The sequence below is a fragment of the Pristiophorus japonicus genome, chromosome 8 (genome assembly GCF_044704955.1).
Source record: "Pristiophorus japonicus isolate sPriJap1 chromosome 8, sPriJap1.hap1, whole genome shotgun sequence".
Lineage (NCBI taxonomy): Eukaryota > Metazoa > Chordata > Chondrichthyes > Pristiophoridae > Pristiophorus > Pristiophorus japonicus.
In genome coordinates, this window is record NC_091984.1 from 95,335,804 (window position 1) to 95,348,601 (window position 12,798).

General features: G+C 50.6%; 1 protein-coding gene across 4 annotated transcripts in view; it reads right to left on the reverse strand.

Moving 5' to 3' along the window:
* The window catches only part of LOC139268639 (nmrA-like family domain-containing protein 1), a 147,828-nt gene that overhangs the window by 17,242 nt on the left and 117,788 nt on the right, over positions 1-12,798 (reverse strand). For all 4 annotated transcript variants that reach the window (XM_070887124.1, XM_070887125.1, XM_070887123.1 and 1 more), the window contains exons 3-4: positions 6,068-6,334; positions 4,963-5,218 (exon numbers count right to left, since the gene is read on the reverse strand). In XM_070887124.1, the coding sequence (XP_070743225.1) occupies positions 4,963-5,218; positions 6,068-6,331 (520 nt within the window). In that variant the 5' untranslated portion in view covers positions 6,332-6,334. The remainder of the gene's footprint in view (positions 1-4,962; positions 5,219-6,067; positions 6,335-12,798) is intronic.

Genomic DNA, 12,798 nt, shown 5'->3' on the forward strand with positions numbered 1-12,798 from the left:
CCATCTCAACTTGTAAATACAACCTGTACCAAGGACTTTGGGGGAAATGATGTTATGTATGTTAATTGGGTTTTACCTGCCACCGGAGGGCGCGACTGTTGGAGTCCTGATGGTCACTAGCAGACACGTGAAAGCCGTGTATATAATGTTGGCAGCCATGTTGAATCCTCACTTTGAGAGTAAATAAACTGGACTAGGTCACCATACATGCCTGAACTAGGTCACTGTACTTAGCCTCGTAGAGTTATTTGATACTTAACAATGGGGAAGTCAATCTAGAAAAAGCATCAGCATTACTGTGATCAGCTGATCGTCTGTATTCAATATCATATGTTTAAGCTGACAAAGTCAAAGCCCATCTCTGCATTCGGGCTGCAGCTAATGTTGGAACTGGGGACTTTGGATGGAGGATTTCTGTCAGGGGCTTATGGTCCATAACGAGAATAAACTTATGACCATGCAAGTATTTGTGGAACTTTTTGACCCCAAAAATGAATGCCAAAACTTCCCTTTCCATTTGTGTATAATTACGCTCACTGGCACTGAGAGTACGTGAAACAAAAGCAATTGGTCTCTCCTCCCCAATACGTAATACATGCGAGATTACTGCCCCAACTCCATACGGAGAGGCATCACATGATAGCTTGATCTCCTGAGATACATCATAGTGAACTAACATGGTGCTCTCTACCAAGTTGCTTTTACACTGCTTGAATGCTGTATCGCATTCTTTTGATCACTTCCAATGGACCTGTTTTCTCAATAGTTCATTCAGTAGATGTAATACTGTAGCCAAATTTGCTAGGAACTTCCCATAATAGTTCAAAAGACCCAAACATGATCGAAGTTCAGTGACATTCTTGGGAGTGGGTGCATTTCTGATTGCATCCAGTTTTTCCTTGGTTGGATGTAAATCATCTTTGTCTACTCTGTACCCTAAGTACTCCACTGAATTTTGAAATAACTCACACTTGCGAGCAGACACATCGTACTCTGTGCTTCTCTAGCCGTTTGAGGACTTCATTCAATACGTTATTATGAATTTGCCTATTTGGTGCTGAAATTAATATGTCATCTAAATAATATACTACCCCTTCAATACCTTGCAAAATCTGGTTCATTACCACTTGGAATATAGCAGGGGCGGAAGACACTCCAATTGGTTGCCTATTAAATTAATATAGGCCTAGATGGCTATTTATAGTCAAGCATGACTTGGACTCCTCATCTAGTTCAAGCTGTAAGTAGGCATTCATAAGATCCAACTTTGAGAAAATCTGCCACCCTGTCATTGTTGTGAACAAATCTTCTATACTTGGCAATGTATTGGGGACAGTACCCTCTAGAACCTGGTTTACGGTTACTTTATAATCACCACACAATCTTGCCTTACCATCGGACTTGGGTACAACAACAATGGGTGTAGCCCAATAACATCAATCTATTTTAGAAATAATGTTCTCAGTCTCTAGACTTTTGAGTTCTTGCTCAACTTTCTCCTTGAGTGCATATGGTACGGAACATGGCTTGCAGTAAACCGATCTAGCATCCTTCTGTACCCTGACACTCGCCTTGAAGCCTTGGATCGGACTGCCCGTTTCACAGAACACCTTTGGATAATTCTTGATGAAACGAAATTTGTGTCAAAGATGATGTCAACACACAAAATCTCACTCCAATCCAGCTTCAGTGATCCCAACCAATTTCTACCTAGTAAGGCAGGCTTGTATCCTGCCACTACTATTAGAGGCAAGCTCTGAACTTGATCCTTGTAATTCACCGGTACAGTGATACAGCCTACCACTGGAATGTTCTCTCCTGAGTAGCCTCGCAGCTCTATCTTGGCTTTCTCCAATGGGAAATCCCACAATTTGTCGAGGTATAGCGACTCCAGTACTACACTCACGGACGCACCAGTGTCAATTTCCATGGATTTCTTGAATCGTGCAACATCTATGTGGATTATGATTCTTTTTGAATCGCTGTCCGTTAACCTCGTGCTCCTGATGAAGTTTAACTCTAACATCTCCTCGTCCTGTTGTTGTTCTGCCATGCTATGTAGTCTCTGGGGATTTCTACTCATAGCTTTGAAAGCTGGTTTATCCTTCAGTCGGCATGCCTTCGCAAGATGCCCAGTTTTCCTGCAGACGAAACACTCTGCCTTCACGTATGGACAACTTTGAACAATGTGTTGTCCCAGGCACCAATAGCAGGATGTCAATGCTCTGTTCCCATTTCCAGTTTCTGAGACTTTGGAGCCCCACCGCCTTTTACTTTGAACCTGCAGGTGATTCACCTCAGCTGTCTGATGACTGAAATTAGTATGAAATTCTTGGGAATATTGGTTAGCCATGCTCATCAACCTAGCTGTCTGACAAGCTAAATCAAAAGTCAAGTTAGGCGTTGTCAATAACTTTCTTCTGATCACATCATTTTTCATCCTACAAACAAAGCGGTCTCGCAATGTTCGGTTCTGAAAGTCTCCAAAATTACAGTGAATAGATAGCTTTTTTAATGCTACAATGTACTCACTGATATTTTCTTCGGCCTTCTGATTTCGTATTCCGAAACGATAACTTTCAGCAATTTCTAACGGAATGGGGCTGTAATGTTGTTCTAACTTAGAATCTGTTTCAGCATTGTATCCTTTGGCTTGTCAGGCATAAGCAGATTTATCAGCGTTTCATACAACTCAGGCCCAGCCTCAGTTAAGAATATAGCTCTTTTTCGTTCCAACACCGCCCGGTTATTGTCTTCATTACCGGGGGTTTCGATGATATTACTTGCAGTGAAAAACATTTCTAGCCAATCCACATACGCTCTGAAACTTTCACGGTCGCGTTGAAATGCCCCCAAGTGCTCTATAACTTCCTTGGGGCAGCCATTTTGACTCTGGCAGTTTAACCAAGTGTGCTCATAATTTATCTCGGATTTGTAGCTGTTTCCAAAAACAGAGAAACTCTCAAAGTCTCTCTGTTGGCTGGCTGAATCCTTCACCAACAAAAATTTCAGCTTCGTATTAACTGATTACATCCCATTCTTGTCACCAAATGTCATATCTTTGGAGAGCACACAACACACAACCTGTAAGATGGCTGCAGGTTCTGGAATCTTCTGACCTGCTGGTCAGGTGACCTGCTCTTTAAAACACAGCACTAGCTGCAGTAACACAGGCATCCACAGTGTGGAGCTACAGACATTACAGTTGGCTTCAGATTGTGTGCTGAAGTTCTGGAGTGGGACTTGTCCTCTCTAGTTTGTGTCACCTTGATCGGCAGTAGGTCTCAGAGGTGGGAGAGCTGTCAGCAATCAAACTGACACAAACCAGAGACAAGTGGCCAACCTCTCCTTTGCGACCAGAATGCCACTAATCAAAAAGAGATCCAATTTCATCATTAAATGATTCCCTACCTTCAGAACCAGAACAACACGAGACAATCATTGAAATGTTCACAGCTTCAAAAAGCCATAACTACCTGCCACAGCTGCAGAACTGACTTTTATTTGCTAAGAAGCAACAAAAATGTACAATTTCCGTTTAGAACTCCGATATAAATAGAAAACACATCCGGTGCATATGATATTTAACTAATGAGTGGAGCCAGTCTCATTCCTCAATCATGTCTAACTGTGTTCCCCTGTTCATCAACAAGGTGTGGGGCAATGGTAAAATGCCCAAACAGCTGATAATGTATCTCAATGAGCATGAATGAAAAGTACCACGTACCAGACCAATTCTGCAAAAGAAAGCTGTAGACTACAGGAAGATATCAATGGACTGGTCAGGTGAGCAGAAAAGTGGCAAATGGAATTCAATCCGGAGAAGTGTGCGGTAATGCAATTGGGGAGGGCTAACTAGGCAAGAATGGTCGGACACTGAGAAGTCTAGAGGGACTTTGGAGTACATATCCACAGATCGCTCAAGGTAGCAGAATAGGTAGATAAGGTGGTTAAGAAGGCATATGGGATACTTTCCCTTATTAGCCAAGGCATAGAATATGGGAGGTTATAATTGAACTGTATAAAACACTAGCTAGAGTACTGCGTACAATTCTGGTCCCCACATTACAGGAAAGATGTGATTGCACTAGAGAGGGTACAAAGGAGATTTACAAGGATGTTGCCTGGGCTGGAGAGTTTTAATTATGAGGAAAGATTGTATAGGTTGGGGTTTTCTTTGGAACAGAGAAGGCTGAGAGGAGACTTAATTGAGGTGTATAAAATGATGAGGGCCTGGATAGAGTGAATAGGAAGGAGCTATTTCCCTTAGCAGAGAGGTCAATAACCAGGAGGCATAGATTTAAAGTAATTGGTAGGAGTTTAGAGAGAAGTTAAGGAGAACTGTTTTTACCCAGAGGGTGGTGAGGGTCTGGAACTCACTGCCGAAAGGGTGGTAGAGGCAGAAACCCTCATCACTTGGATATGTACTTGAAGTGCTGTAACCTACAAGACTATAGACCAAGAGCGGGAAAGTGGGATTAGGCTCTAGAACTCTTTTTCGACCGGCACAGACACAGTGGGCCAAATGGTCCCCTTCTGTGCCGTATATTTCCATGAATCTCATTTTTAAATGGCTTGTTAGGGAGGTTTTCTTGAACCTCCTCATCCTAAGTACCTTCCTGGTGACTATGTCCCACACCTCAAGCACTCAAACTGGGTATGTAGAATGTGTAAAAGTGAGGCTAGATGACTTCCCCTATGATTTTCCCCTTTTTAATGGGAAATGTCTGAGCTCTTGGGTACCTCCTGCGAATCCATGGCTGAATTGTGAGCTATTGTAAGCACAAAACCATGTCCTACCATTCAGTGGCCCAGCACACTGGGGCTTCAACTAACCGAACCACTCTTATGAATGATCTTTGAAGGATACATTGTGGATCCTTTAGATCTTTCTCCCTTAAGATTATAGTAAATAGAAGGGTTTGCTTTTGCGATTCACTAACACTGAAATTCAATCCTTACCAATTTTGTAAGTATTATTTCCAGCTGGGCTTGGTTTGAATGTTGTCAGGAAATTTTCAAAGTAAAATGGAACTATAATCTCAGTCTTGGGCAAATCAATTTCATTCATATATTCGTTGATGCAGGCCTTTGCATCCATGTGTCTCGCTGGGAGGCTGTATTTCCTGTGGACATGGTGAGCTCCACTCAGCACAACCTGTCTGATGTTGTGCTTTTTGCATACGTCGGCTATACTGTATCCCTGCTGAATTTCAGCCTGTAAAAGATGCAAACATTTTTGGTAAGAAAATGCAACTGTTTTTAAATGGTAAAGTTTCGAGCTGTCTTTGTTTCTTTCAATAGCTCAGTGTCTCAGCATCCCATCAGCTGCATTACAGCAGCCCTGGCTACTTCAGGTACAGACTGTCCAAATGGAGTGCTGGGAGTTGAGCATGTGTCGGTGCTGGTAGATATGATGGCAGGAGTCAGCAGTAACTTCATCGCATTTAGAGACTTTCACAATACTTGGCTACTGTAAACTGTCCACTATTTTCTTTCTTGAAAACACAAAAATAATATGGGCTATAAACAGGCTTCAATAATATTGGCAAAATGGTTTGCTCACTTGAGAGAGAAGGAGCGAAAGCAAAGTCCTTTTATATTGAGCTGGTGATGTGAGGATTGTGCTTGTTGTTTATGCAATCATTTTATTCCGTTAATTGTTGGGTCGACACCTGGATCAGTGGTCAGTCACCACGTTACCAAATTGCTTTCCAGAGTCCAAACTGCAGGGGTATCCAGCTGTTTTTAAAGGATTCCAGGAATTTGCCTTCACCACCTAATCAGAAGTCCATTCCATGTCTCCAGAACATTGCCTCCAGTCCTTCACAGTCCTAACTTTACATTTCTCTAGTTTGAATTTATGATCCATGCCCAATAGTCACAGTTTAACTTGGTGTCATGTTCTGGGTTTGCCTTTTTTATGCTATTTGCTCTCTTGTATACCTCACTATAGTCACCTCCCAGTCTCCTTTTCTCAAAGTTGAAAAGCCTGAGTTTCTCCCAAAGTTAGTAGCTTTTACTAAAATAAACACCTCTCCTCCGTTTAGATGTTTGATTGACTAACCTGTAGAGGATCCTTGTTGTTGAAATCTGTGTGTGTGATGACAAAGCACTTGTGTGCACCACTCAGAGCAGAGTCGATGCTTGCAGGGTTGCTGTAGTCTACCAGCATGGTGTCTGCCCCCGCTTCCTGTAGGTGCTGGGCAGACAGAGAGGTTAACTCCTGCACTGCAGCACGCACTGTGAAATGACCATCCTGGAGCAAGGCAGCTGCAACCGCATTCCCTTGACGCTTGTCAGCACCAAACACAGTTACGGTCTCGGGCATTCTCTGAAAAGAAAGGATAATAGAGGATTAATAGGGAATGTTGGGATGAGATTCTTCCTGTTGTTAATTGTACAGGAAAGGACAGAAATCCTGTTTTGCACTTGCATCAATTTGTTTTTGCTGAAGTTATCAACAGGATGAATTTCAACCCCATTAGGGTATTAGTCAGTTGATGGGAAATTCAGTGCATGCAGGTTTGGAATTAGCAAGAAAGCTGCTAGTTGGGAGGTATGTCCACTCCAGATGTAAGCAAGCTTTTTGACTTAGACTGTTGAGTACAGAACTGAAGGACACGGGGCTAAAATTAGCACGCCTAATCTGAGACTGAAGATCAGAGGAAATATTCTTTCCTTCATAGCAGTGGATATGTGCAACAGAAAAACCAGTTAAATCTCAGACGTTCAACCTCTTTACAGAAGAGCTGGATAAATATTTGATTGGGATTAGAGGTGAGAGGGATAGGAGACTGAGATGCAGGGTAAAATTTTACCCTAACAAAACGGATGGGTTTGGATCATGGGGCAATGAACCCACACTCTGCGATCACAGACCCACTCCTGAAGCCTCCGATCACCTCCCCAGGCCTCCCAGCGATGATGCTCAGGCCGGCAGAGATCAAGACCAGGGCCTAGTGTGACGAGGGAGCAGAAATCGAGACCAGGGCCTAGTGTGACCAGGGAGCAGAGATCGAGACCAGAGGCCAGTGTAACCAGGGAGCAGAGATCGAGACCAGAGACAGAGTGACCAGGGAGCAGAGATCGAGACCAGGGCCTAGTATGACCAGGGAGCAGAGATCGAGACCAGGGCCTAGTGTGACCAGGGAGCAGAGGTCGAGACCAGGGAGCAGAGATCGAGACCAGGGTCAGTGTGACCAGGGAGCAGAGTTCGAGACCAGGGCCTAGTGTGGCCAGGGAGCAGAAATCGAGACCAGAGCCTAGTGTGACCAGGGAGCAGAGATCGAGACCAGGGCCTCGTGTGACCAGGGAGCAGAGATCGAGACCAGGGCCTAGTGTGACCAGGGAGCAGAGATCGAGACCAGGGCCAAGTGACTAGGGAGCAGAGATCGAGACCAGGGCTGAGTGACCAGGGAGCAGAGATCGAAACCAGGGCCTAGTGCGACCAGGGAGCAGAAATCGAGACCAGGGCCGAGTGACCAGGGAGCAGAGATCGAGACCAGGACCGAGTGATCAGGGAGCAGAGATCGAGACCAGGGCCTAGTGTGACCAGGGAGCAGAGATCGAGACCAGGGCCAAGTGACCAGGGAGCAGAGATCGAGACCAGGGCCGAGTGATCAGGGAGCAGAGATCGAGACCAGGGCCTAGTGTGACCAGGGAGCAGAGATCGAGACCAGGGCCAAGTGACCAGGGAGCAGAGATCGAGACCAGGGCTGAGTGACCAGGGAGCAGAGATCGAGACCAGGGCCCAGTGTGACCAGGGAGCAGAAATCGAGACCAGAGCCTAGTGTGACCAGGGAGCAGAGATCGAGACCAGGTCCTAGTGTGACCAGGGAGCAGAGATCGAGACCAGGGCCCAGTGTGACCAGGGAGCAGAGATCGAGACCAGGGCCTAGTGTGACCAGGGAGCAGAGGTCGAGACCAGGGTCAGAGTGACCAGGGAGCAGAGATCGAGACCAGGGCCTAGTGTGACCAGGGAGCAGAGATCGAGACCAGGGCCTAGTGTGACCAGCAAGCAGAGATCGAGACCAGGGCCCAGTGTGACCAGGGAGCAGAGATCGAGACCAGGGCCTAGTGTGACCAGGGAGCAGAGATCGAGACCAGAGCCGAGTGTGACCAGGGAGCAGAGATCGAGACTAGGGCCCAGTGTGACCAGGGAGCAGAGATCGAGACCAGGGCCTAGTGTGACCAGGGAGCAGAGATCGAGACCAGGGCCTAGAGTGACCAGGGAGCCGAGATCGAGACCAGGGCCAAGTGTGAACAGGGAGCAGAGATCGAGACCAGGGCCTAGAGTGACCAGGGAGCAGAGATCGAGACCAGGGCCAAGTGTGACCAGGGAGCAGAGATCGAGACCAGGGCCTAGTGTGACCAGGGAGCAGTGATCGAGACCAGGGCCTAGAGTGACCAGGGAGCAGAGATCGAGACCAGGGCCTAGTGTGACCAGGGAGCAGAGATCGAGACCAGGGCCTGGTTTGACCAGGGAGCAGAGATCGAGACCAGGGCCTAGTGTGATCAGGGAGCAGAGATCGAGAACACGGCCTAGAGTGACCAGGGAGCAGAGATCGAGACCAGGGCCCAGTGTGACCAGGGAGCAGAGATCGAGACCAGGGCCTAGAGTGACCAGGGAGCAGAGTTTGAGACCAGGGTCCAGTGTGACCAGGAAGCATAAATCGAGACCAGAGCCGAGTGTGACCAGGGAGCAGAGATCGAGACCAGGGTCAGTGTGACCATGGAGCAGAGATCGAGACCAGAGCCTAGTGTGACCAGGGAGCAGAGATCGAGACCAGGGTCAGCGTGACCAGGGAGCAGAGATCGAGACCAGGGTCAGTGTGACCAGGGAGCAGAGATCGAGACCAGGGTCAGTGTGACCAGGGAGCAGAGATCGAGACCAGGGTCAGTGTGACCAGGGAGCAGAGATTGAGACCAGAGCCTAGTGTGACCAGGGAGCAGAGATCGAGACCAGGGTCAGAGTGACCAGGGAGCAGAGATCGAGACCAGGGCCTAGTGTGACGAGGGAGTAGAGATCGAGACCAGGGCCTAGTGTGACCAGGGAGCAGAGATCGAGACCAGGGCCCAGTGTGACCAGGGAGCAGAGATCGAGACCAGGGTCAGAGTGACCAGGGAGAAGAAATTGAGACCAGGGTCAGAGTGAACAGGGAGCAGAGATCAAGACCAGGGTCAGAGTGACAAGGGAAAATAGATTGAGAACAGGGCCTAGTGTGACCAGGGAGCAGAGATCGAGACCAGGGCCTAGTATGACCAGGGAGCAGAGATCGAGACCAGGGCCTAGTGTGACCAGGGAGCAGAGGTCGAGACCAGGGAGCAGAGATCGAGACCAGGGTCAGTGTGACCAGGGAGCAGAGTTCGAGACCAGGGCCTAGTGTGGCCAGGGAGCAGAAATCGAGACCAGAGCCTAGTGTGACCAGGGAGCAGAGATCGAGACCAGGGCCTCGTGTGACCAGGGAGCAGAGATCGAGACCAGGGCCTAGTGTGACCAGGGAGCAGAGATCGAGACCAGGGCCAAGTGACTAGGGAGCAGAGATCGAGACCAGGGCTGAGTGACCAGGGAGCAGAGATCGAGACCAGGGTCAGTGTGACCAGGGAGCAGAGATTGAGACCAGAGCCGAGTGTGACCAGGGAGCAGAGATCGAGACCAGGGTCAGAGTGACCAGGGAGCAGAGATCGAGACCAGGGCCTAGTGTGACGAGGGAGCAGAGATCGAGACCAGGGCCTAGTGTGACCAGGGAGCAGAGATCTAGACCAGGACCCAGTGTGACCAGGGAGCAGAGATCGAGACCAGGGTCAGAGTGACCAGGGAGCAGAAATTGAGACCAGGGTCAGAGTGAACAGGGAGCAGAGATCAAGACCAGGGTCAGAGTGACAAGGGAAAATAGATTGAGAACAGGGCCTAGTGTGACCAGGGAGCAGAGATCGAGACCAGGGCCTAGTGTGACCAGGGAGCAGAGATCGAGACCAGGGTCAGAGTGACCAGGGAGCAGAGATCGAGACCAGGGCCTAGTATGACCAGGGAGCAGAGATCGAGACCAGGGTCAGAGTGACCAGGGAGCAGAGATCGAGACCGGGGCCTAGTATGACCAGGGAGCAGAGATCGAGACCAGGGTCGAGTGACCAGGGAGCAGAGATCGAGACCAGAGCCCAGTGTGACCAGGGAGCAGAGATCGAGACCAGGGCCTAGTGTGACCAGGGAGCAGAAATCGGGACCAGGGCCCAGTGTGACCAGGGAGCAGAGATCGAGACCAGAGCCCAGTGTGATCAGGGAGCAGAGATCGAGACCAGAGCCTAGTGTGACCAGGGAGCAGAGATCGAGACTAGGATCAGAGTGACCGGGGAGCAGAGATCGAGACCAGGGCCCAGTGTGACCAGGGAGCAGAGATCGAGACCAGGGCCCAGTGTGACCAGGGAGCAGAGATCGAGACCAGGGCCTAGTGTGATCAGGGAGCAGAGATCGAGACCAGAGCCTAGTGTGACCAGGGAGCAGAGATCGAGACTAGGATCAGAGTGACCGGGGAGCAGAGATCGAGACCAGGGCCCAGTGTGACCAGGGAGCAGAGATCGAGACCAGGGCCCAGTGTGACCAGGGAGCAGAGATCGAGACCAGGGCCCAGTGTGACCAGGGAGCATAGATCGAGACCAGAGCCTAATGTGACCAGGGAGCAGAGATCGAGACCAGGGCCCAGTGTGACCAGGGAGCAGAGATCGAGACCAGGGCCCAGTGTGACCAGGGGGCAGAGAACGAGACCAGGGCCCAGTGTGACCAGGGAGCAGAGATCGAGACCAGGGCCTAGCGTGACCAGGGAGCAGAGATCGAGACCAGGGCCCAATGTTACCAGGGAGCAGAGATCGAGACCAGGGCCCAGTGTGACCATGGAGCAGAGATCGAGACCAGGGCCCAGTGTGACCAGGGAGCCGAGATCGAGACCAGGGTCAGAGTGACCAGGGAGCAGAAATTGAGACCAGGGTCAGAGTGAACAGGGAGCAGAGATCAAGACCAGGGTCAGAGTGACAAGGGAAAATAGATTGAGAACAGGGCCTAGTGTGACCAGGGAGCAGAGATCGAGACCAGGGCCTAGTGTGACCAGGGAGCAGAGATCGAGACCAGGGTCAGAGTGACCAGGGAGCAGAGATCGAGACCAGGGCCTAGTATGACCAGGGAGCAGAGATCGAGACCAGGGTCAGAGTGACCAGGGAGCAGAGATCGAGACCGGGGCCTAGTATGACCAGGGAGCAGAGATCGAGACCAGGGTCGAGTGACCAGGGAGCAGAGATCGAGACCAGAGCACAGTGTGACCAGAGAGCTGAGATCGAGACCAGGGCCTCGTGTGACCAGGGAGCAGAGATCGAGACCAGAGCCTAGTGTGACCAGGGAGCAGAGATCGAGACCAGGGCCTAGTGTGACCAGCGAGCAGAAATCGGGACCAGGGCCCAGTGTGACCAGGGAGCAGAGATCGAGACCAGAGCCCAGTGTGATCAGGGAGCAGAGATCGAGACCAGAGCCTAGTGTGACCAGGGAGCAGAGATCGAGACTAGGATCAGAGTGACCGGGGAGCAGAGATCGAGACCAGGGCCCAGTGTGACCAGGGAGCAGAGATCGAGACCAGGGCCCAGTGTGACCAGGGAGCAGAGATCGAGACCAGGGCCTAGTGTGATCAGGGAGCAGAGATCGAGAGCAGAGCCTAGTGTGACCAGGGAGCAGAGATCGAGACTAGGATCAGAGTGACCGGGGAGCAGAGATCGAGACCAGGGCCCAGTGTGACCAGGGAGCAGAGATCGAGACCAGGGCCCAGTGTGACCAGGGAGCAGAGATCGAGACCAGGGCCCAGTGTGACCAGGGAGCATAGATCGAGACCAGAGCCTAATGTGACCAAGAAGCAGAGATCGAGACCAGGGCCCAGTGTGACCAGGGAGCAGAGATCGAGACCAGGGCCCAGTGTGACCAGGGGGCAGAGATCGAGACCAGGGCCCAGTGTGACCAGGGAGCAGAGATCGAGACCAGGGCCTAGCGTGACCAGGGAGCAGAGATCGAGACCAGGGCCCAATGTTACCAGGGAGCAGAGATCGAGACCAGGGCCCAGTGTGACCATGGAGCAGAGATCGAGACCAGGGCCCAGTGTGACCAGGGAGCAGAGACCAAGACCAGAGCCTAGTGTGAACAGGGAGCAGAGATCGAGACCAGAGCCTAGTGTGACCAAGGAGCAGAGATCGAGACCAGGGCCTAGTGTGACCAGGGAGCCGAGATCGAGACCAGAGCCTAGTGTGACCAGGGAGCAGAGATCGAGACCTGGGCCTAGTATTACCAGGGAGCCGAGATCCAGACCAGGGCCCAGTGTGACCAGGAAGCAGAAATCGAGACCAGAGCCTCGTGTGACCAGGGAGCAGAAATCGAGACCTGGGCCTAGTGTGACCAGGGAGCAGAGATCGAGACCAGGGACCAGTATGACCAGGGAGCAGTGATCGAGACCAGGGCCTAGTGTGACCAGGGAGCAGAGATCGAGACCAGGGTCACTGTGACCAGGGAGCAGAGATAGAGACCAGGGCCCAGTGTGACCAGAGAGCAGAGATCGAGACCAGGGCCGAATGTGACCAGGGAGCAGAGATCGAGACCAGAGCCTAGTGTGACCAGGGAGCAGAGATCGAGACCAGGGCCTAGTGTGACCAGGGAGCAGAGATCGATACCAGGGCCCAGTGTGACCAGTGAGCAGAGATCGAGACCAGAGCCTAGAGTGACCAGGGAGCAGAGATCGAGACCAGGGCCTAGTGTGACCAGGGAGCAGA